The 25405-nt window shown below is 36.3% G+C and overlaps 3 protein-coding genes across 5 annotated transcripts in view; 1 reads left to right on the top strand and 2 right to left on the bottom strand.

The window, feature by feature from the left end:
* Window positions 1-808: 808 nt before the first annotated feature.
* On the bottom strand, window positions 809-2875 carry LOC149080530 (uncharacterized). The gene has a single exon (XM_089239622.1). The coding sequence runs from the start codon at window positions 2873-2875 to the stop codon at window positions 809-811; it is 2067 nt and encodes a 688-aa protein (XP_089095748.1).
* An 18-nt stretch (window positions 2876-2893) lies between these two features.
* On the bottom strand, window positions 2894-8600 carry LOC149080529 (uncharacterized). 2 transcript variants are annotated; one of them, XM_089239623.1, is made up of 6 exons: window positions 8304-8600; window positions 7944-8152; window positions 6332-6577; window positions 5724-5998; window positions 5406-5565; window positions 2894-3018 (listed from the first exon to the last, which is right to left on the bottom strand). In XM_089239623.1, exons 2-6 carry the CDS (start codon window positions 8143-8145, stop codon window positions 2894-2896), a joined length of 1008 nt encoding a protein of 335 aa, XP_089095749.1. In that variant the 5' UTR covers window positions 8146-8152; window positions 8304-8600. The 2 variants fall into 2 exon arrangements, with proteins under 2 accessions (XP_089095749.1, XP_089095750.1); XM_089239624.1 differs by having other exon boundaries at window positions 7944-8149; window positions 8304-8598.
* Window positions 8601-9077: 477 nt separating this feature from the next.
* The window catches only part of Rassf (Ras association family member), a 171859-nt gene continuing 155531 nt past the window's right edge, over window positions 9078-25405 (top strand). Inside the window, exon 1 of one of the 2 annotated variants that reach the window (XR_016193600.1) lies at window positions 9078-9293. Coding sequence is in view for 1 of the 2 variants with exons in the window: in XM_089239621.1 (XP_089095747.1) it covers window positions 9254-9293 (40 nt within the window). In the remaining variant the exon portion in view is untranslated. The remainder of the gene's footprint in view (window positions 9294-25405) is intronic. The other variant, XM_089239621.1, reaches the window with a different exon arrangement.

The following is a 25405-nucleotide window of genomic DNA, read 5'->3' as shown; positions in this document are numbered from 1 at the left end:
ACATGCAGCCTACCACAATTTTTTTCCACAGAAATAGAAACCAATGATTTTGAATTAAAACCATTAAATTCTTTAAAAAAGGGCTATGGCTGGAGAAGAAGAGGGGTCATTTAAAAAAAATTTCAGTAAAACGACTTTCGCATTTATACGACGTCTTGACCCGTACGAGCGTACAGACCTCGTTTATACGACGCGTCGTATAAACGCGGTTTCGTTATATTGATACTGAGGGCACCCCCCCCCCCCCAACATTTTGAATAACTTTACGCCTATGCCTATGCACAATTTGAGGCAGTCTCGTCTTGACGCATTGGCCAACCCGGGCACGTCACGGAGGCCTTGAATGAAGAGCGGCGGTGGCGGGGGGGGGGAATATGAGATATGGTTAAGATTTGCGAGATTAAGCATGTCAATTGGTAAGGTGGCATTTGCAGGCTAGATAGAGGGCTGAGCGAAATCAACTTGCCCGGGGGCCCCATGATGCTTTTAAGACGGCCTCCACTCCCCAAGTAGTCGCCTGACGTCAAAAATGACGTTTTTTGGAAGTCATGAAATGCCTTATTTCTGACGTCATAAAATAGGTGATTATGTCCATTTTGAAGACGTCATCTGGGCGCCATTTCATGACGTGATTAAATGACGCATTAGTAAATAACGCACCCCCCCCCCAAATACGTACTGCTTTATAAATTATTCATGTGGAATAGAACTAAAAAGACAAACACAAGTATTTAAAGAAAAAAAAATGTTTTATTCAGTCAAATATGCATATTATATATCTACACAGTGGTTCAATGGACGAAATGGATTATGAACTGTGCAGCAATGGTAAGCTTACAAAACAATCTTTCAAGGGCAGCAGAACACATTTGGAAACAACATCCTCTAAGGATACTTCAGTATATATATTTGCCAAATCTTTCACAATAAAAACATTCAGTTTAGAAGATGGAAGGGGATACGTATAGAAATTTTCCTGTTTACTAAATCGTAGACCTAAAATACTTAATCTGTCAGCTCTCCTCAATACATTGTGAACCTGAATAACTGATTTTTCTTTAGTAAAACAATAACAATTAGCGGGACTTAGAGAGGAAATTGAAATACAGAATTTATTAAGGAATGACAATTTTTTATATTGATGTCCAATAAAATCACAAGGAACTGGCCCCAAATTATGTTCATTTTGCATCTCAAATAAATCAGACTGAATTTGATTAGAAGGTTCACCATGTTCATCATATTCATTTAGTCTCCGACAAATTTGTTCAAATGGCTTATTGCCAGATTTAATGCTTTTTTTTAAACTGCCTAGAAAACTTTCAAATACAAAAGCTGAGAAATTATCTAAAACACCCAATTTTTTCACATCATCTGCAAGGTGAATCAAAACATGAACATTATATACTAAAAATGATTTGCCATATAACTTTTCAGAGTGGCTTACAAATTCCCTAAGAAAGTTATTAGCAGAACGAGAATAATTCACCAAGTGTGGAGAACATAAAATGCTAATACCACAATGCAATAATAAAAAATGCTCGTATATGGAAGAATGAACTAAATTAAGCAAAACCACAGGGCCAGCATAAAGGAGGAAGGTTCGTAGCTCTGTGGCTTTCCACCTGTCAATTTCATTCAGTCCTCTAGGCTTTCTTATGAATTCTGCAGGAAAAAATGTTTTCAAATAAAGCAAACGAGTATTCAATTCTGCAGTTGTTTTGGCATCTAATTTTAATGGAACTTTGCCACAAAGCCAAAAATTTAACAGTTTCCTCATAACTCCTACACACACACAATGCATATAATCCAAGGGGAAATGTGAAACCATGTCAATATCAAGAGCTAAAAGTGGTGAAGTTCCAATGTGATGATCTTTGTCTCTTTGTGCTCGAAAAGATTTGTCATTGCGATTTGTCGCATTCAAATCTGCTAAAACAACATTTCTACCCTCTGGAACATACGTCCCATTACAGGTGCATTTATCACATGAAGAGTATCCCCCATGACCCTTTACACATTTTAAAAATGCACGTGCAGGAGCATCGCAAATAAAAGAATACAGCTCAATTTCAATGGTCCTGCCCTTGAAATTAAAACCAACATCAAACAAATGCTTTAGTTCTAAAACTAGATGATTTAGAAATTTTTCCAGAGGCTTTGGTTTCGAGGTGCCACAAAATATGCCAACTACTACAGGAGTGTTTATTAAACAGTCATTAACCGACATCAAAATAGGCCAAAATTGCACTCTGGAGCTTTTGAAAAGTGGTAAACCATCGATGTTGAATATTAATTGCAAGGTATCACAAGGAACAATAGGATGTTTAGAAAAAAATAAAATCAAACGCTTCTCCACACCAAAATAGCAAAACTCACCATTATCTAATTTTTCTGTGTCTAGGGCACACATTAGGGAGGTACCTAACAGAGATCGACTTGTTTTAATCAGATTAGGATGATATGGAGAAAGAAGTTTTAGCAAATCGGTTATTGCTACACCAGGAATTTTATATTTGACAACCCACTTATTAAGGTCACACTGAAGAAGCTCGTCACTGGGCTCTTTTTCTCTCATAATTTCTTCTGCATGTTTTGGTGCTGTGCAAGAACCACTAAAATTACCACTTAAATATTTACCTCGATTTTCAAAATTGTGTTTATCACAACTATGTATCACTGGATTAATTTGACCATCATTGCAAGTCTCTTCTCTAGATTGATCTTGATTATTTTTACATTCATTTTCTTGACTGAATGAATGAACGCCAGGGGCTCTGTCATTTTCTTGACTATGGTTTTTCAAAAATCTATCAATTACTTTGTTGACTCTTCTTTTTGTTTGTCTCTTACTGATAATTCCTTCTTTTGGCATGTTGCAAACGAACTACAGCTATCTCAAAAATTCACAGTTGTTTTTCAACAACTTCGATTGCCGCTGTGGCGCATGTTTTAACCAAATTTTTATATAATTCTTTATTGTTACATCAGATTCACCAGTGGCTTTTTTCACAGCTCCTGCAAAATAGTGGAACAAAAAAAAAATTTACTTAAATATGTAGAATAATAATAAATTTTAAATAAATAGATAACTAAACAAAATTATGATTTCATGAAAAATATATTGTACACGCAGATGGTAAAGATAAGCTCCCAGAATGTCCAGGCTGTTCAATTTGATGCTAAGAGACTTGACTGAAAGGACACCTCCTGCTCTAAAAACATAGGCTCTTTTATTTTTCACTGAATCTTTCATTTCACATGAAACAGTTCAGAAACTTTCATAAAAAAAATTATGCGGAAAAGGTAGAGAAAATATTGCAATTGATTGTATTTCCTTAAATAGCAATAACAATGGATAATTATTTAACAAATTTAACTTTGAGGTGACAATGGTACATGTATCTCGTGATAGTGACGTACGCGCTGTGAACTTTTGCACCTGCTTTTCCAGCATATTTAAAGTTGAATTTTTAACTCAATTTTTTGGCATGAATGTTAGACGTTTAAAATATAATACAGAGTCGGTTCATGTGACAGTCTGGTCTCAAGACAGTTTCGTCTTATTTCGTCTTTTGTTACTTGCTGGATTAGCCAGGTGCAATCAAGAAGCAGGTGTAAAAGTTTACCACACTCAACTTATTCATGAAAAAAGAGGCAAGCATTTTTATTAATGGAACAGCTTTGGTATAAGGGACAGGTTGGCGATTTTTGGCGACTTTTTTTTTCCGGCGCCAAATATGTCCGACGGCCCGAGAAAAAGTCGCCAGACACTACGTGCGCCAGAAAAAAAAAGTCGCCAGCATAGAAAACAGTAAAAACAAATGGCATAAACAAAAATAAGCTGTGGAGTATTTAAAAAATAAAACTGGATAAAAAAAATGAAATCAGGGTTTAAATAAAACCCGGACCGTTGTGAATAAATAACGGTCCTGTTGTATAAATAAAAATATTCTATGTATTATAAATTAAAACCCGGACTCTCTTTCCGAGAATCCGGGTTCTTATAAATAATCAACGGTATAAAATAAATAAAATAAAAAGGATGCAGGGGCATCCTGCATGTAGAAAAGAATAAATATTGGAAAATATTAAAGGTACAACCTGAGGGAAAAGATGTCCAAAATAATTCCAATTAATCCGACACACACACTACATCATATATACGGAAGGAAGAGAAAATATGAAGAACTATCCCAATGGTTTTTCAAAACGCCGCGGCTATTAAGTGACGTCATTTGGAAGAAAAAAAGAGAGAGGATAGAATGAGAAAAAGAGAAAACCAGTTTGAAAATGGCAGTAAAACCCGTTTGAAAGACGCGCTAGGACGCTAAGAACACGGAAAAACAACAGTCAGCGCCACCGACTGGCAGAATTCTACGAACATTCTGGAACAACGACAACCCAGCAGAACAACAACAAACCAGAGCGCGCCAACTATGGCAACTTATCGCCGGAAAAAAAGTCGCCAATTTGGCGTGTCCCTTATACCAAAGCTGTTCCTTATTAATCCTGGCTACTTTTTCGAAATATATGTATATAACAGCAGACTCTCGCTAACCCGGCGCATATCAGATCACCAGGGTGTGCCCCGATTACTAGAAGTTAATTGAAGAAGCGCATTCAATTAACATAAACTTCCGTGCACTGACATGCATTAACATGTTTTCCTCTTCAATGGGGTCAACGAAACCCACCTAAAAATGCTGGATTACTAGATGGCCAGATTACTAAGTCTGCTTAATTGAAAATTATTTTAACTTCACCACGCAGTTTAGTTCAGTCTTCTATTATTTCCGATATATAAGCACACATTTTCAACACACTTTTTTTAGTGTTGCAAAACATGAAAATCTCTCTCCTGGCATTATGTAACAAAATGAAAGGTTTTACCATAAGTTGAAAGGGATAAAAATTTAAGAAAACCCGATTCTATGGCATATACAACATCAAAATATAATGTTTTATATGGAGACAATGCTTTAAGAGCACCTCTCTTGCTTCAGCAAAACTAAACAAATTAAAAATCTGTCGTCCCCATTAAATTGATGGGAAAAAATAAGAAACACCTAAAAATGTGTTTGACAAAAAAAAAAAAAAAAAAAATTGTTTTGAGTATCAGTGCTTGGTCAAATTGAAAATGAGCAATGAAAATAGATTATATTTATGCTTCTCAATCAAAATTTTTAAAGTCAAATGCTGAAACTGGCAAAATGCTACATTTTCCACCATGAATTTTAAACAAACATCTTTGCTGAATATGTATCAGCTTTGGTTGACATTCATTTTTCGTTACCTTTTTTTTTCAATTTCATGAGAATGATCCATATGTGAGAACAGTAACTTTTGCTGTAAATACCAATTTTCTTTGCTTAAAAACCTGATACATGATATTAAAAACTTACGTAACAAAACATTGCATAGCGATGTGGATTCAAATGCAATTTTGCTGTTTCTTCCTTTAAAGTTGTATTCACACGCCAACCGATCAGTCAATAAATACCGTAATGAGTCATTCACTGCTCGCACAACCCCTTTGCCCACTCTGGAAGACAGGTACTGGCACTGGAAAGCATATTAATTGAAATTGTAATTAGAAAGGAATAACTCCATGTGACAAACTGGCATTTATAACTTCATTTGAATATTCTGGTTCTAAGCCCATTTCAGTTTCATAAAAATCACAGTAAGCATGCAATGATTAATTATCAAGATATACTTACCAAATTGAAAAAATTGTTATCAACTTGCAGAAACTCTTCCAATAAAAACATCTCATCTTGCGTGGTAAGAGGAAGAGAAATGGGCAAATCTACAGGAATCTGTGACAATTCCAGCTTCATGTTTTTGTTCAGTTGTTTCATGCATTGCAGGAGCTGGTTATTCTGTTCTCGGATTTCCACGAGTATACTTAAAATCGTATCATTAGTTCGTGGACTAACAGGAGTAGATGAGGTTTTAGGAGTACTGAGATACTGACTTGCTTCTATCTCCAATTCTACAGATGGAAAAAATAATTCAATTTAAGCTAATTACTAGAGAATTTAGATGAGAAACTTACAATAAAATATGATTAAGCAAACGAAAAGTGCAAAGCTTGGAGGCCTACTCAAGCCCTATAATAATTCAAATATAGCACGGTTATCTTTTTATCCCATTTCCCAGAACTGGAAACCACACTCCTCCTAATGTTATCTTCATATCAGAACCTGATCCATGAAAAATACATTAGACTCCAGACTAATGTGGCGAAGGGCAGAGTTGGCAAATTTCTTGTTATGGTGGAAAAAACCATGGAAAAAAAATTGCTTATTCTACTTGTATATCCTACCTGTTAAGAAACTATTATTCTCATTCAATAATTTCTCTTGCTCAGGCTTCAAATATTCAATAACTGGCCTCGGTTTAGGTAGAGCAATTGTATTTCTCGCATTCTCATCATCACTTTCACTGCTGCTGAGAATTACTGGTTTACGTTTTCGAGGCCTGCGACAATCATCATCCTCTATCTCTGTGCTTGCAACGTCAGTTTCATATTCAGCTTCTTTGGCTCTTTTTCTGGCTTTCAGCAGGTCATCTATTAGAGACAAGACCTACTTGTTGACAAGGTAAAGTATATAAAAGAAATATGCAGCATCATAGAACATTCAACATTACACTTGAATATATTGCCCCCTCATGCCAGCACAAATGTGCTATGTCCTTGGGAAGAAAAAGAACATGGGAAATGGCGTTAGAATGTTTGCTCTACTCATGTATGGTAGACTTATCTATGGAAGTTATTTTCCTAAAATGTTTCATGTATTCCAATAGGAACACATTTACAGTTCAGGGAAACTGTATAGAGCAAAATAAGGTATCGAACCAGCTGATAAAAAAAAGAGAAAATTTTCACATTTGGGCATTGGGGGGGGGGGCGCTATATATACCACACAGGGCTGGACAAATCTTTAAAAACACTCTAGCTGCCAGAACAATTTTATCAAAAAAGGTCCAAAATAATGCTTCTTTTGACTTCTTCAGGACATAGTGACCCTCTTACATGTTTGCGGACATGTTGCTATAAATTAAAAATATTTTGGGTTGCCGCTGTGGTGGTCGAGTGGTTATAGTGACGGACTCGCGATGCGAGGATCCGGGTTCGAACCCCACAGTGGTGGTCGGCTGAAGTTGGTTTTCTGTGGTTCCCAACTTCAAGGTGCAAATGCGAGCCGATCTCCCCGTTAAAAAGTCTCGCCACAGAGAGCAACAGTCCTACAATGATAAATCATTCAATCATAACACTTCACTCATAGTTAGAAAAACTGGTGGCAGATGGCAGCACTACACATAACAAGCATTACAGAGAAACAAAAAATTTCACGTCAGGTTCCACTACACGTACACTCACATTCCCGCATGTACTGATTTGTTGGGGGTTCTGTGGAGGGGGGTGTAGCAGTAGTAGGTAGGGCCTCCAAAAAATGGCTCGGGGATCCATGATGTTCTTAAGTCAGCCACCTCGTTGGGCAATTTGCCTGTTGTGGCGTTGTAATTGTAATATGGAATTCCATGTTAAAGAGACCGAAATGCAAAAAAAGAATTAAATAATGCCTCTCAGCCTGCAATTTATTGACTGTATAAAGAATTTTTTAGTCCTCGTGGTTACCCGAGATCTTTCCAGCCTTGATAACACAAAATGTATAACAAGGCTCCAACACTATTTCACTGGACCAAATTCATAACTGTTGATGCTGGAAGATCCATATAAAGGTTTACCGACATTGCCTCTCAAAATTTGACTACAAAATACGTAAATTTCACAAGAATTTTAAAAACCTTTTTAAAGCAAGAACCTAAGGTTTGCCAGCTTCAAAGTTTGGTTTAAAAAAAATTTTTCCCCATTAAAATTGAACTTGATCTTCAGTCATAAATCCCAATGTTACATGAAGTGAAATGGCTACCTGTTTCATAGAGGATTCTGTTTAGTTGTATTATTTTCCAATTTTCATCCGGCTCCTCGCCAGAAATCAGAGCTTTATTGTAATTTTTCACAGTTTTTGATGGCCAAAAACATCTGGTCTTCCGGGGCGTTAACCAATTGCCGTTAAGGATAACAACTGGACCATTCCCAGAATCGATTGCCTCCTCTGCAACGCAAAACATTTTTCTACTGAAAAGCAATCGAAGATAAATACGTAAATAATTTTCGAAAAAAAAACCCAGACAGAATTCTAACAAAAAAGCAGAACATGCATAACATTTTACTTTGATAGAAATTGACTGTCGTGACTCATGAAATGAAAATTCGAAAGGAAATTCACCTCTCAGGAAAAACCTCTTGAAAACAACTTGGTCCTTCGTGCTCAAGCTCAAAATCTTCACTTTTTTTAAGGCACGCAACTATAAAAGGCCATCGCTAGCATAAATTGAACAAAAACAACAAAAAAAAAAGAAAACAATTTGATAAAAGTAACGTTGTAGGATTACAAAAAGATCCAGAACATATACATAAGACAAAAATTTTAACACCATGTAAAACAAAGACTATCATCAACATTCACTGCAGCAGAGAAAAAGAGCGCGCATTCTTTGCGGTTGACGGTTTTTCCAATGGGCACGAAACTCGTGATGTTTATGACTTAAATACATTTACGCTATTTACCGACACGTCATTTCATGACCTCGATTGTTCATGAACGTCATGAAATGACGAGTTATTTAAAGAAGGTCATGAAATATCACGTCATTTCATGACCTTCATTGTTCATGGTCATTAAAAGACTTTGAAATGACGTGATTTTTTTTCCTCATTGACGTCATTTACAGAAAATGACCAAATTATCACGTCATATTTGACGTCAGGCGACTACTTGGGTCCAGTCCATCTCTGGGCCGTTTTTCTAGGAGAGAGAATGTGCAGCCCTGACTTTCGCAACTTTTCAAAGAAATCAATTTATTCGGTAAAATAAAACCCTTATTTTTATAAAAGGGGGGGGGGGTTACTGGACCATAACAAGAAAAGCTATAAATCACACCTTTGCAGACTAGAATATCGTCAAACTGTAGCTCACTTGTTGTTTCATAGAGGGCAGCACAAGTACAAATATTTTGGGCTACTTTTTGGCTATTTTTGAAGAGGATTTTGGCTGGAAATTTTTTAAGGACCTGGCAACTCTGGTCAAGACATTGTTGATAATATGTTTATTCTGTTGACAAACGTCATTGTGGTTCATTTGTGAAATTTTGCTTCACGAACTGAAAAAAAAAAACCATGTGGAAGTGTCACAAATGTGGTAAACCCGTCTTTTTCGGTTAGTTTTTTTTCCCCTTTCTAATTTGTGTTCGACGGAGACGACAAGCAACTGGGGGAGCAGACAGTTCTGGCGCGATGTTCACAGTAAGGGGGGGGGGTTGCAAATTTTACCCTTTAACATCTCATTAAACATTACAAGAGATCGCCAAAATGCTTGCTTGTCCCAGCTGACCAAGCATCTAGTTGTGGCCCTGGACAGAGAGTGGTAGCTCCCCTTTGCCCGAAGTTTGCATTCCAATTTGCCTAGGGTATTATTCATTATTTAGTTCCCCTCACCCAAATTTAAACTACCGCATTTCAACGTGTATAAGGAACCCCTTTTTTGCCAAAAATTGTGTCCCAAAAATAGGGGTTGTGTCATCTTATACATGGATAGTGTTATAGATATATCTTTATCCAGAGATGCCGCTGTACTCTAATTTACCTGGACCCAGGTTATTGGCAGAATCTTGGTCCTTTTTGAGTGAAAGTGGGTCCCTCTCGGAAAAAAATTAAGTATGCTTTCCCCCATTCACTAGTATCCTTGTGAATCAAATCATTTCTAAAAACATGTTCAGCCCAAAAGTTCATTTTAAAAAAATTCAGGACCCTGTGAATTTCGCACTGCTTGTCAATTATTTTGATTGTTAATAATGAGCACTGATTTCAGCAAGGTATTGCTTATAACGGATTTTCGACAGATGTCCAAACATGGCATTGTTATGAATTTCTTTGTAATCTTCAAGGCTCCCACTCATCCTACGTTTTGGTAAAATGTCCTAATTTTGTCATACTTTCTCGGTTTTGTCCTAGTTTTCCACCAAATCCTATCAACAAAATTTTTGTAATTGGTTTTTAATTAAGCAGCAAATCATCGATGTATTGCCAAATATTACAAATGTTGTAGATTGCAATTAATGATTCTGCCAAAGCAGAAATTGTATCATTTTCAGTGAGGTATTTGCGGGGGCTTAGCAGGCTATAGCTCAGGGTGGCATATTTGAGGAATGAGTGGCCGAGAAAATTAGGAGAAGAGAGGCAAAATTTTTATAACCCTAAATAAATCTGCCTCTTCCGAGCAGTGCCATCTTGACGCATGGGCCTACGTAGGCCCATGGCTCTTGAGAGCGGGATTTATGAAAATCTGGATCATGAGATCTGGTTAAAATTTTCGAAATTAAGCATGTAGATTAGTTACGGATAAGAATTTCTAGCTAGATATCCCAAGTATATCACTTTGCCAGGAGCCTTTGATGTTCTTAAGATGGCCCAGCTGCCGAGACAGTAAGGGGCTAGGTGAGTGAGTGATCAAAAGAGTGGCCTAGAGAAATTGCAAGCATGTGAGTGGGCAAAAGAGTGACTTGGAGCGCGAGTTACCATGTGAGTGAACAAAAGAATGACCTACAGAGCGAGCGACCAGGTCAGTGTGTGACCTAGAGTGTGTGCAACCATGTGAATGACTAAAAGAGTAAGCTAGAGAGTGAAAGCATGTGAATGATCAGAAAAGTGATCTAGAGTGCAGATAACCATGTGAATGACCAAAAGAACCATAAAATGACACCTAGAGTATATGTAAATCATCAGAAGAGTCACCTAGAGCAGTGGTTCTCAACCGGGAACCATATGGCCCCAGGTGGGCCCTAGGATATTCCAGGGGGGCCACGGATGAAAATCTCGCAAAAGGGGAGCCACGGTAACTGATACGGGGGCCACGAAGAAGTTTATGAGATTAAATTTTTTTAGTCACTCTGATTAAAAAAATTTAATTGCAAACAAAATGCATAGAATAGCATATATATAGAATATCTTTTTCGTAAATTTTCCCCTATTCAAGTAACATTAACATGAGGAAGGAAATAAAAAAAAAATTGTTCATGTAATCTCGGTGGTTTTACGACTTGGGAGTGACAGTAGACCCTGACACAAACTATAGAAGAGGTTTAAGCAAAATGGAATAACTGTAAAGACAGAAAATTATGTGTTCGAAGACTTTTCATTCAAAGAGGGCTGCCATAAAGACAAAGCAAACAAAGATTTGTTGACCATTCATTGACATTCTTTTGAGTGCTGATAGTAAATGCAATCCAATAAGTCGATGAGTGAAAAATGAAAGCTTGTAAAACAACCCATCGTTTTCATGCAATTACAGACGGATAGCCATCTAGTTTAGCGCAAAGCTATCTACAGCAGTGGTACTGTATAACTCAAGAAACTGTAATTGCATGAAATAACTGTTGTTTCAATCGCAAGTGTTCATATGTCATTTGCTGATTGGTGTCTATATGCAATCCAAGAAGATAATGTATTGGGACTTCCTCTAAGATAGACACTACACCTTTAAAGTTTTTTAATCGATACTGCAATGCTTCCTATTAATTAACTGACCTACTACTTAAGCCTGCTGCTGGCCTACTACTGGCCTTTGACCTTTGAAGACCAACACAACCCGCTTCCCATCTCATTGAGATATCGAAGCATTCCCGGAGGATGGGTATATCTGGAAATTTTATTAGATATCTTCAGGATAATAAATAAAAATATTACATATAGATTGCACATATAAATTCACACATAATCAATGTTCGTCAATGGACGGAGCATAATATACGGACGAAAAAAAATCAACTATAAAATCTACATCATAATCTTCCGAAAGTTCTTGATTCCATCCGAAGATGAACACTAGCGTCCATGCGCTCTAAACAGCGTCCCTTGACACTGTGGTCATAGCCTTGTTGAGGTATAATATATATATATAATCTCAATTTTTACAAGTTGATCAGACATTCATCAGTACGGAATGTCGATAGGCGCCTACTACTGGCCTGCAACACACATCTCAAATAATTTCAATGCAATTTTCCTATCCTGCAAGAACAATGTTGTGGACATTAGAAAAAAAAATTCTTAAAGGGCGTATGATCACATTTAAAGCAATTTAAATCCGTTTATTTGAGACTCACTGCGTCTGCTGATTTCTCAGAAAAGTGCAATAAATTCTCACGTAAGTCTTCACTTTGAAATGTCCGTAACCGGCTGGATTCATCTCTTTGTATCTGTCAACCTAAAATTTATGGTTTTTAGTGTTGATTAATATGCATGCAAAACCAATTCAGTGACGCATTTTCACAATCTGCAAAAACTGCGTGGATTTGATAGTTTGAAATGATGTCTAAATGCCAAAGATTTGGAGTTCCAATCAAAATGAAAATGTGTCAAATAATTGAAATTGTGCTTCGTATAAATGAAATATTTTAATATTGAAAGCTATATATATATATATATATACACACACATTAATCGTGACTGTAGTCAAACGTCTCGTAAATGGGAAATTTTGTCATAAAACTGAGAGTGAGGCGCGAATCCCCTCCCTTGCTCACAAGTGGAATTTTGAGGCATTTACGCACAACCGAGCCCCTCTTGGTAATTTTTCTTTTTTTCTCTCCACCCTTTCTTCCTTTTGTTTCCTTCCTAAATTTAAAAAAGTAAAAAGGACATAATCATTATAAAAAGGACTGTTTTCAGATCAAATTGCCGAAGTTCAATTACTTTAGTGCAAAAATGTCCGATTTTTTTGGGGGGAAATACAGTCAAACCCCATTATAATGAACTCCAAGATACCGGAGAAATCACTTCGTAATAACGATATTTTGTTACAAAGGAATTCCAGATTTTTATATTGTTCCTATGTAAACTTACCCGGGGATTAGAAAAGTTTTCGTTAAAATGATATTTTTTTTTCCGTTATAACGGTATTCATTAAAACGAGAGTCGACTTTATTTCGTCCCAAACTATTTTTTTACGTGTATATGCAGGCTGCATGGGTAACAGGGCGTATGACACTTTACTGACGGGCCGTTAGTCTTAGAGACATACCCAACGAGGAAAAGTATCCAAATCACATGTCCAACTCAGATATGTCATTCATGTTGGAAGGGGTTGTATAGTTATAAAGTAAAAAAAAACTTTTTATACTGTCCCCGTGTGCCAAAGAACCCAATTAAGACGTTGTTGCTATGTCTTTCCCAATACCAACTAAAATAATTTCACGTTTGTAAGTGCAATGTTCACTGAGATATGTGAATTCGAAAAATTGAGGAAATTTGGGAAAAAACAAACGGATAAAATGGTTTCCCCGTATTTAATGCTGGTTTTTTTTTCAACTTTCTTCGAATATATCAGTGAATATTGCACTTAGAAACGTTGAATTTTTTTGTTGGAGACCGGGAAACAACTTTCACATTGGGTTTTGGGCACAGGGTGTCCGCATAAAGAGTTAACATTTTTATTTTAATAACCATGTAACCCTTGGCAACATGAATCAAATATCTGAGTACTACACATTATTTGGGTACTTTTTATAACTGGAAGTATGCTTCTAGGACCAATGGCTCGCCAGTAAAATGTCATATGCCCCGTTACCTATGCGCCCTGTATATGAAATATAGTACAGACTGTTATGTGAAATATTGCCCTGTGTTTAAGCCAACTTGCACGTTGCTTCGTCCGCCTGCGAGAGAGCGGCCATATTATGAACTAAAAGGTCACTTGAAGGTAGCTTGTCCTTGTCATCCAACGAAATATCAGATTTTCACCGTATCGAAATTGAAGTCAACAAACTGATAATTTTCGTATTTGAAAATCTGATTATTTATATTTTCCGATGGGCTTGAAATCCTGATAATGAATCATTATTCTGATCACACGAACAGTTTTGTCACTGCGTACATGATTTCTCTGGAATGAATGGTTCGAATAAATATTAAAAAAGTTTCACACGTATTTTAGTTCATTTTCTTAAATTCATAGTAGGGTTACAACATGAACCTATATCCTTGATACATGTATTGTTGAAAACGATGTGAAAGGTTGAACTTTTCAATTGTGATTCATTTGTGTGACTACTCCCTCATTACTACTTTTATCCACATGAAAACTAATTTGGAAATAAAACAAATTTCATCCAGTACAGTAACTTGATGACATTGTGCCGTCTTCAAGCGCAGAGTTGCATTGTTACATTGATTGAAAATAATTTATTCTATTTTTTACTGTATTCTATTATGTTTGTTTTGCTTTTTCATTATTTTCATAAATTAAAAATTAATCAAATTAAATTCAAACATATTTATACTTCAGACAATTTTTGAATAACTATCTTCTAATGGGAAAACGGGGAGGGGGGGAGAAGGAAGGGGGAGTAGAAAATTATTCATGTTCGCAAGGGGGGCCACAGGAATGAGAAATGGGTGAAAGGGGGGCCATGGACAAAAAAAGGTTGAGAACCACTGACCTAGAGCATGTGTAAACATGTAAATGATCAGAAGAGTGACCTAGAGCATGTGTAAATTATCAGAAGAGTGACCCATAAAGCAAGGAACCGTGTCATTTAGCGACCTACAGTGTGTGCAAGTATACTGTGATTGACCAAAACAATGCGCAAGCAGGTGAGCGACCAATACAGTGTGCAAGCATGTGAGCAGCGCTGCAACTAGATGCTTGGTCACCCGGGGCAAGCGTGCATTTTTCAGCCCCCTCTGGTCTAGCGCCTGGGAAACAAGACCCGCCTGCTCCCCCCTAGTTGTGTCCCTGCATGTGAGTGACTAAAAGAGAGACTTAGAGAGTGTGTGAGCATTAGTGACCAAAAGAGTCACTTAGAGACACAGGTGTACTTGCAGGAGAACAGCTGTCGTATGGTCCGCCACTTGGCAATGTTTGGCGCCAAACGTGTCTGATGGCTCGAAGAAAAGTCGCCAAGGCTGTCAGACACTACGGAAGGCGGGAAAAAAAATGTGCAAAACATAATAGAAATCACCAAGCATAAAAATAGGAAAATTATCAGTTAAAAAAAATTCCGGGCGTGTTGAATAAATAAATATTCTATGTATTAAAAACTAAAACTCTGGCCTTTTTTTAGTAATAAACGGATCGGGCATAAGTAGTTCCGGGCATGAAAAATTCTCCAGGTTCATTTTAAATAATAAACCGATAAGACAGAAGGCATGGCAATGGATGAATAAGTAATAAATAAAACGGAATCTAATAAAACGGCATGATGCAACCTGACCAGTAGATAATAATCCAAATGACGCAAGCTACAGAAGGAATAATAATCCAAGAGACGTGCTCGAAATGGAAAAAACGGCTGTTTGGAATTTTTGAAAAAACGCGGTGAACAAAAGAAAAATCCTGTTTGGCGAAGCTAACGCCGCCTAGTATCACAAAGTGAAAACTAGAAAGATGTTCAAAAAAACTACAACCTAGAGCCCCATAATGACGGTCTTGGCGACTTATCGCGAGGAAAAAGTCGCCAAAGTCATGGCGGACCATACTGCATCTGTTTCCTTGCAGGAGTGGAATGAGGCCAAGCGGATTACAGCACAGGGTGCGAATTTGAGAAAAGAGTAGTCAAGAAAATTAGACTAGAAAAGAAGGGCAGCAAAATTCATGTGGCCCACAGGCAATAAAACCAATAATGCATTCTGATAATTTTCAAAGTTATTTCGGGGGTGTATGTGGATCATTTGGGTTATTAATTTTTCATTTGCTTAGTTTGAGGGTTCAACAAGTAGAGTAGTAATTAAAAACTTCTGTGTCTGGATGGGAAAAATAATTTTGTATTTACTACACTTATATAGTGCAGTAACCCCCAGTGCAGAATGTTTAGCACTGTACTGCGACGAGCCTTCAACTGACTGGAAATGTTCTGCAGTAAAAATCCCCATACATGTAATAGTGCTTTTTTGCATTTTTTCTTAAAATTCTTCCAAATTGTTCTGCAGTAGCACTAATTGTTCTGAGACGTACGTCACAGATTTTGGCACATTCTGCTTTGGGGCAGTAACTAACATTCATTATTTAAAATTATGGTGCACATTTTGTGTGTAGGTGAAGCAACAGTTTGCATTACAAAGCAGTTGGATGCATATGCCTATTCTAGGTTGGGTAATTCTGATGCTAACAATATTTACAATATACTCAGCAAAGAGCTAAAAATGAAAGTGCCTAATTTGTCAAAAATGATTACACAGGTATTGATCAGTAAAATGTTAGCAAATCCCTCAAAAAAAAAAAGGAGACAGTGCAGCAAAACCATCCGTTTAACCTTGGCCTATTTACAGCAGATCTTGTAATTTACACATTTTGCACTGTGCTTTTGAAAGTGGTCTGGAAGGAGCATCATTCTTAAAAAATGTACGTCTTCATAATTAGCTGTGCATTGTTGAAGAGAGTTGACAGGCTGGACTGTGGAAGAGACTTAAAAAAAAAAGAATGTAATATATATTGTAAGAAGCAACAGAAAAGAATTTTTGTTGCTAAGTCATTTCCTTCATTTTGCTTTGGCTTGAGTCAGTCTTATAGGATACTGAAATAGTGCTATGAAAAAAAAAATTAAAAACTAAAAAAAATCTTTTAATTTTTAGGGTTTTTTTATTATGCAATGATTATGTCTAGGGGGGGGGGTACTCTCCCCCATCTTATATTTTAGCAGGGTTGGTAAAAAAAAACAAAAACCGGGTTTTTTTGGTTTAAACCGGTTTTTTTGTTTTAAATAGTATTAACATTAAAAACAATGAAATTTCTGAAAAATCATTCAAACTTCTAATAATTAACTGAAATAAAATGTTTATTAATGTAACTAACACTATTCCCATACTAATTAATCAATAAATATTTCTTACATTTTAACAAAAACCAACTTTTGCAATTTAATTATTTTTTGCTTAACTCGACTACTGTGTGTTTGAAAATTCTTTTAATGTTATTATTAATCATATAATATATAAAGGTTTTTCTCCAGTTACTTTCAGTATACTTAATTAGGAAGCTATTTTGCAAAAAGTAATAAAAATTAGGTGAATATAATGTCTTTAATGAAGCATAAATAATGCAGATTAATTAGCAATGATTTACGATATACAGGGTGATTATAACTAAGGTTCTGATTTCAAAACACTGTAAAAAAAAGAACGATTGTCAGGATGACTTGAAAATTGATATGAATATTCGTGAAAAAATTCAATTTTATTTGATAAAGGGGAAAAAATACTTAAAAATGTAAAATTAATGACATCATCCAACCTGTGGGAAATTTGCACGCAGAATGGAAACGATAGCCAGTCATGGCAGAATGATACCTTAATTATAGCATTTCACGATTTCATAATTCATGGAAACATCACAAAAAACGAAGTAATTGAACAAATAACTACAACTTACTTAAGAAATGTTAAATATGTTGTTCACCGCGTGTTCTGGCTATGAGGTTGAAAGCACAAAAATTCTTGTTCAACAGCAGAATCAGGGTATGCCATGGTCATAATGTGGATGTGCTTGCAATTCAGCTTTATTAAACCAAACACGCCCCCCCGCCCCGTTAATATTCCTGAGGAACTTCTAACATATAGGGAATGTGCTGGACCCCAAAGCAGAATATGCCGAAATGTGCGATGTATGTCGCATAACAACCAGTGCTGTTGCAGAACAATCTGGAAGAATTTTAAGAAAAGTGTAGAAAAGCGCTATTATGTATATGTGAATTTTTACCGCAGAACATTTTCAGTCAGCTGAGGGCTCGTTGCATAACATCGCAAAACATTCTGCTTTGGGGGTGCTGTAGATTGCAATTCACCAAAGTTTGCAATCTGACCACTATTCATAACATTTTGAGGTGCCCCCACAGCCAGAAGTTGCAAGGGTTAAGGTGCATCCTGTCAAAATGGGTCTTCAGCAGCTGCTTTGCTGGTATTGCAATGTGCATCTTGATAGAAGTTCTATCCACACACTGATGCTGTGGAAGTGCCGAAATGATGTGGTTGCACAAAATAGATTATACTGTGGCCAAGTACAGCATCATCTACTTGCACATTTTGCACGTTTTTCTTTTGCGAAAGAAACTTCCATTGCTTCAGGAGTATCCATGCAAATTTTCAAGTCATTCCGATCAGTACTTATTGTATAGTTTTGGAATCAAAACTTAAATTATAATCACCCTGTATATAGCTGATTATTTTTCATAAATATGTTATTACTATACAGTAGAACCTTGATTAACTGGGCTTAACAGTGTGTGTGAAAGTATAAAAAAACAACTATTGAATATTAAGACTGGGAGATATACAGTAGGAGATGTGCTACATGAAAATGTATGTGAGGTAATGTAACTACTAGTACACTAGTCTTTGTCCTTTAAGGACAGCTGGTGTCTTTATTGGATTATAGGACCACCTGCCCTAGCATGATGGTGTCACTACTGTAGCTGCTTCTTTGTGAAGGGAAAAAGAAACCCTGTGAGATAAAATGCACCACTACATTTAGATGTGTGATGCACTCCTTATTCATGAATTTGCTTAAGATAGAGCATCAGAATGTAGCTACTATGAAAATGTATGTGAGGTAATGTAACTACTAGTACACTAGTCTTTGTCCTTTAAGGACAGCTGGTGTCTTTATTGGATTATAGGACCACCTGCCCTAGCATGATGGTGTCACTACTGTAGCTGCTTCTTTGTGAAGGGAAAAAGAAACCCTGTGAGATAAAATGCACCACTACATTTAGATGTGTGATGCACTCCTTATTCATGAATTTGCTTAAGATAGAGCATCAGAATGTAGCCAAAGGTTAAAAAATGTTGTAAGAATGAGAAATTTTGGCTTTTATATATAACTTTAAATGACTAAGATACTTCATATGAAAAATCTATATATATTCTGGCCACTTTAATGAGACTTTTTGAAAAAAACCACTTATAAAATCTTATGTCATTTAAAGATATGCCATCAGAATGTACCCCAAGGATATAAAATGTGGTAAAAATGAAACATTTTGGCTAATAATGAACCAATATGATATTTTTCAAGGAAAAAAATGATATTTAGCCAACTTTTATTTGATTTTTTTGAAAAAAACCAATCACTCTCCTGATTGTCTCTCCTGATGCCAACAGAAAAAATTCCATGTTTCTAAGTGCGATATTTGAATTCACAAACTGGAGAAAAGTTATGGAAGGACAGTAAAAACTAAACACTCCTTTCCCTCACTTTTGCTGTCCTTTCCAACTTTCCTTCAAATTTTGAATTCAAACATCTCAGCGAATATTGTACTTGTAAACTGGGAATTTTTTGTTGGCCTCAGGAGATACAGTGCAACAACTTTCTAATTGAAAGTTAGAGGACGGAGGGCATATAAAAATTTAGTTTTTTTAATTTTGTTACACACTGTGTTTTCCCTCTCAAAACTGGTAGTGGGTAATTTTTGAATGCCTTTTGAGCATTTTTAACTGAAATCATCTCTACGACTGATTGTTGAGGAGATAAAGGCCACACTATCACTTAAAGGACACCCTGTATATACCTGACCACCACACAATTTGCATACGCACTCTCTTTAAAATTTTAACCAGATCAAATTGTCGTGTCGTCTTCCCGGCACTGGAAGCTCCCCAGCCATGGCATCACAGGCTCCAGGCAAAATGATTATTTTGAACCCCCCACCCAAACTACCTGCTTATCAAAATTTGCATAGTTTTACTAGAAAATTGTAAACAAATCTAATTATCACAGGGGAAAAGCATTCGTTAAGGTCAAAAATAAGGGGGGGGGGCACCAAAATCACTTTCGTGCTTAGGACTTTCATATGGGTTAATCCGTCCCTGTGTGTTTCATGATCCACTTGGGCTCATTTATCACCCCTATTTTTGTTTGGCAAAATAGGTCGGATTCACCCTGTATACACGAGGTTTTTATAATTTTTACCATATATAATTAGCCTCTATGCAGAGATGCCCTTGGCACACTATAGCATGTCAAATACCTGGAATTTCGGATAAGGATGCATAAAAACTTTGTTCTTTTTTAGTTCCAAAGAAAAAAACCCACCCGACTTTTTTCCCCTCTTTCTACCATATATCATGGTTTTCTTACTTCGAAGTACAAATGAAGCATTTTACTGTACTGTAGTGATATACATGTGGGATGTTGAAGAATAAGATGATGGATATCTAGTTGCGTCCAAGGAGGTTGTAATCCCTCCATAGCTCTATCCCTGAATGAGAGGCTGTTTACCAAATTTTCAAATTTTGGTGTTTTTATTCCCCTGTGGGGATTTTCCCCTCTGCTTACATAATGGAAATTATGGTACTTTCGTGTCTATCTACTGGCATTCAATGACAGCATCTATACAATGTAAGTTCACCTCATTCCTACAAGATTGCAAATGCTCATTTTTGGAAAAATCTTGAAGGATTTGGAACGTCTCTTTGAATTGTAAAAAATTTTCTGAGATTGCTTAAAAAAAACAAAATCTGTAAAACTTTACCTTGAGTATCCAGTTTTTTTATCTAACTGCTATGCCGTTGTCACTGTTTTGCATTGCGAAAATCACAGGTTGTACTCAGAATCGGCTTTTGGAAGGGCACAAAGATTTCTTCCACAGAAATTGTGGGTTGCTAACACCCACAGAAAGAATTTTAAATTAACAGATAGTATAAGAATGTATTTTTTTTCAATATTTTAATTTACTACAAAAATATTGAAAATATTTTGATGTTGAAGGGGGGTGGCACAGACCCCCCATAACCCCTCAAATTTTACCTTTGGTGGAAATCTGGGCTTGGAACCCGCGATATCGCAGCGGTGGAAATATGCTAAAAGTACGATTTTCTAAGGTTTTCTAATTTTGTGTTGGCTATTCTTTTGAAAAAAAAAAGCCCTGGTTGCCCACGACAATCACACATGCCTACAGCACAAATATGTATACACTCAATTTCAAATCCACACATTACCAATTTGGAGGATAGATGGCACCACCTACTGAACATAAAACACGCCAAACACTGGTCACACATAAATAAGCACCCTGTTAAGTTTCACCATCACAAATCTGAAATAGCTCTTATATTCAGTAGATATAGATAATATGTAGCAGTTAAATGGTGACAGATCACAGTGATGGACCATCAGGCATGGTATGAAAAAACTATTTTTTTTTAAATTTTAATGACTGCTTACTACTTGAAACAAATCTTGTTCAGATTAAAAAAAATTTGTATTTAAAAAAAAGTCATAAAAAACGAGTGGGAAAATGCTTTAAACGGAAAATCTCAATGAGAATTACTTGGCGAGTTGGGACCATGAAAATAAGTCGTACTAAGCAAGAAGGCGTTCTAAATAGGAACGTTATAAGCAGGATCGACTGTAATTTGTTTTAGATTTATTGCATGTGTTAAATTCTTAATGTTAATGGGCTTCTTTACAAGCTTTTTCTATTAGTAGGCAATGAAAGTAAAAGAACCTAGTTATAAGTTGGTAAATTAATCTTTTTTGCAATGAATCTGTTTGTTTTTAGAAATGAATTATTTGATTCACAGTGACACCTCCTCCTAACCAGAACGTGGCTTGCCACCTCTGTCTCAACAAAGAGATAATATAAGCAGGTGATCAAAGACCTAGGCCATGCTGGGTAAAATTCACAGAGATACCAAGTGAATGATGGGGGGGGGGGAACTTTTTCAAGAGGGACCTATATTTTGCCACTTGCAGTGGCATCTCTTCTATATATATTGATAATTAATATGCAGTGACAGTTTTTCTATTAACTATGATTAATAGTTATTTAAGTAATTATTATAAAAAATCTAATAAACTTAAGCCCTAATTAAAAAAGAAAAGAATTGTAGAAACAACTGTTGTAACATGACCAATAAGGGCCTGATTAAAATGTTTTAAGGTCCTAAGCACTTGGATGATTTTGGTGCCCCTATCCCTAAAAGTATATATTATATTGATTATATACAATATATACGATATCGAATATATTATATATACTCCATATCGAATCTATAAAGGAAAAAAAACAACATTAAATGAAATTTTATACTTCAGATGTAGCTAATCTAAGGTAGAATTATGATTTGAATATTTTTAAGCACAGACATAGAAAAAAAAGGGGGAGGAGAGACTTTCAACTTCCAAATCATTGATAATATCTCTTGGATCATTTTTGTGACATCTTTGAAAGTTTTTGGAATTTTTCTTTCACATTTCTCAAAAAGATACACCTTAAATTTTTAGACTTTTTTTTCAAAATATTTTAAAAACATTTTAAGATATTTTCTCCGATCGACTGCTTGTTAGGATTTCACAAAGTGCCTTCAAACGCAACCAGTCAATCTTGGCATGCCCGATGTTACATTTTTTTTGGGGAACCGTAATCATTGGGTACCTGTTTTTTCAGATGCATTTTCGAGTTGCAATTTGCTAGCATTTCTTTTTACTTCTACGGTAGATCGAACTAAAGCGTCTTCATACCTATATTCTAGGAGTTCTAGATCGAACCACAGAAAGGTTGCTTTAGACTATGTAGCCTATGCAGAAGCAAAAAAAAAATTTTCGAACGTTATGCAAAATTTCAAACTATAAGCATACTGGACTGAATGATCCGCAGTAACCCATGATTTTTCTTTTTAAACATGATCCTCATGCACTCGCAAGAGATCCGTCAGATCTGTACTGGAAATTTGTTAGTGTTAGTAGAGATCGAAGAACCGGTATTCGAACACTGACTTGCCCAATCAGAGGTTACCTCCCTAATCACTGGACTGCCAGGTGACAATTTTTGATGCATTTCATCTGTCTGGGAACACAGCAGCAAGTTTTCAGGGTTATTTTACTGGTGAAACTTATACACCAGAGAGGCTATTTGGTATCACACTGTCTCGCATAGGTAGTAATAATTAACTATAAGATAAAACCCCAGAAACCATACAGTGTCGATCCACTAATGACTCAAAGATTTGAGCATTTAAGTTCACATCCTTATTCTGTAGAACTTAGCTTGCTCTTAAATTTGTCATTTTTGCAATCATTTAGCATTTAGGGGCCGTTCAAGTATTACGTAAGCAAACTTGTAGCCATTTTTGACCCCCCCCCCCCTCTTGTCAGCAAAATTTCATCATCAGCTCTGCCCCTCTGAATCTTAACTCATATTTTCACAAGGGGTGGTTGATGGATGACGTAAGCATTATCCAAACCCCCCCCCCTGTCATCAAAAGTCAGCAAATCGGAACCCCCCCCCCCCCATCGATGATGACGTAATACTTGAACGCCCCTTATCATATGGATTGGGAATTATAATGATTTGTTTTATTAACGCGTGGGTCTCACCCAGATGCTTATAAACAAACCCTGCATTCCTAGCTTCATTATAGAGAGAGTTGTGCCCGAGTGGCGTGGGGGTAAGATGCTCGTCTATCACTGTAAAGGTCACTGTCACGGTCCAGTGTTTGAACCCGAGGGAGGATATGGATAGGATATTTTCCCCAGTGAACTTGAGGCACCAATAGACAGCACGTTCATTTCCAACCCATCTCATTAATGGCAGTAAATTGTGATATAGCCAGAGTTGGTGTTTGGTAAAGTAGCTAGATTATAGCAATTTAGTGCATCGTGATTGGCCAAAATGAATGATGAACCATTACAGGGTTCCCATCGACCTGGAAAGTCAGGGAATTGGAAACGGTCAGGGAAAATGTGAAATATTTGTCAAAAGTCTGAAAATTCTAAATACTTGGGAAAAATCTGAAGGGGAAAAAGAAAAACATCGAAGGATAAATCTACATTCAACTGGTTTACCTTCACTTTTTCCATGGAAGATTATTTTTCAAATCCCCAGGGAGAGGAAAAAAAATCCTTATCAGTATTCTCCTCCAGATCCCCTACTGAGAGAAAATGTCTTATCAGTTGAAGGGTGGGATTTCACATATAAATATTTTAATACAAATATTTTGCCAATCTGCCCTCTGAGTAAATGGATGAAGGGATCTAAAGGTGGAGAGACCCTCCTTTTCATTGTTGAAAACAAAGCCAATACCAGCTCTTAGCTTCTTTTCTATCTTTTGTGAAAAAACATTTTATCCTCTTGCTTTTTTTCCTGCCTGTGGGTAGAGAACTTTTATATGTTGAAGAATGATTTGAATTCAATTATCAATGTGAGATTTCCAAGGAAACTGGTATTGTGTACAAGATCATATAAACAATTTGTTTTTGTAAGTGGTGGTGGTGGTGGAATATTAACATATTATATTAAGAATATTAACATTCTGTCTGTAATGTGGTTTTCAATGGTACATTACTGCAAAATGATATGCACAGTTGCCCCACCCCCGTATTTGTGGTTTTTTTCCTTCATTGGAATTTTTTTCAGCAACGCTCAGCAATCGCCATTCACGTGTTTTGTTTAAAAAATTTGAGTTGTGCGTGTGTAGGATGGCTCATTTGTCTAGTACTACTGATAATGCTGTAAAAAGACAAAAAAAAGTGAAAACTTTACAAGAAATATTATCTATGCTTGGCGAATGTAAATCAATTGCTGCTGTGACTCGTCATTACGAAATCAACGAATCTACGGTGAGATATATGAAGAAAAAGGAATCTGAAATTTGATCAGCCATGGCTGTAGCTGCACCTGTGGCAGCGAAAACTTTGCATCGCCTACGGAATCCATGTGTTTCTCATACCAAAAATGCAGGGTTTTTTTTTTGGTGGGTACAAGACTGCTACAAAGAAGGTAGTCCAATTGATTGTAATAGTATAATAGGAAAAAGCAAAAAGATTAATTTACTCTTCTATAAAGGGAAGGGCTAGTGAAACATCTATTTCATCAGAATGTTATGCAAGTAAAAGTTGATTTCATAGGTTTAAGAAACGATTTGGATTACGCAATGTAAAAATCACTGGTGATCAAGCCACTGCCAACCAGGAGGCAGCAAGAAAATTTCCAAAGACTTCCGAAAATTATTGAAGAGAAGGGATATTCACCTCAGCAGGTGTTTAACACTAACGAAACTGCACTATTTTGGAAGAAAATGCTGCAGGGAACATTTATCACCCAAGAAGAAAAGCAATCCTCTAGTTTTAAGGCAAGTTAAGGTAGACTTACTATGTTGTTTGTGAAAATGCATATGGGTATATGGTAAGACCCACTGTCATTTTCAAATCTACGAATCAATGAGCATTGAAGGGAAAAGATAAGTCAAAGCTCCCGCACAGTATATTGGATGAACAATAGAAAAGCTTGGGCTACGAAAACACTTTTCCTGAATTGGTTTAAATAATGTTTCATTCCAAAA

Source organism: Pholcus phalangioides, unplaced genomic scaffold, assembly GCF_987345545.1.
Source record: "Pholcus phalangioides strain wild (caught in Gottingen) unplaced genomic scaffold, Ppha-v1.0 ptg000011l_1, whole genome shotgun sequence".
NCBI lineage: Eukaryota > Metazoa > Arthropoda > Arachnida > Araneae > Pholcidae > Pholcus > Pholcus phalangioides.
The sequence above is the reverse complement of the archived record's forward strand: the minus strand, read 5'-3'. Positions and strand labels throughout refer to the sequence as shown.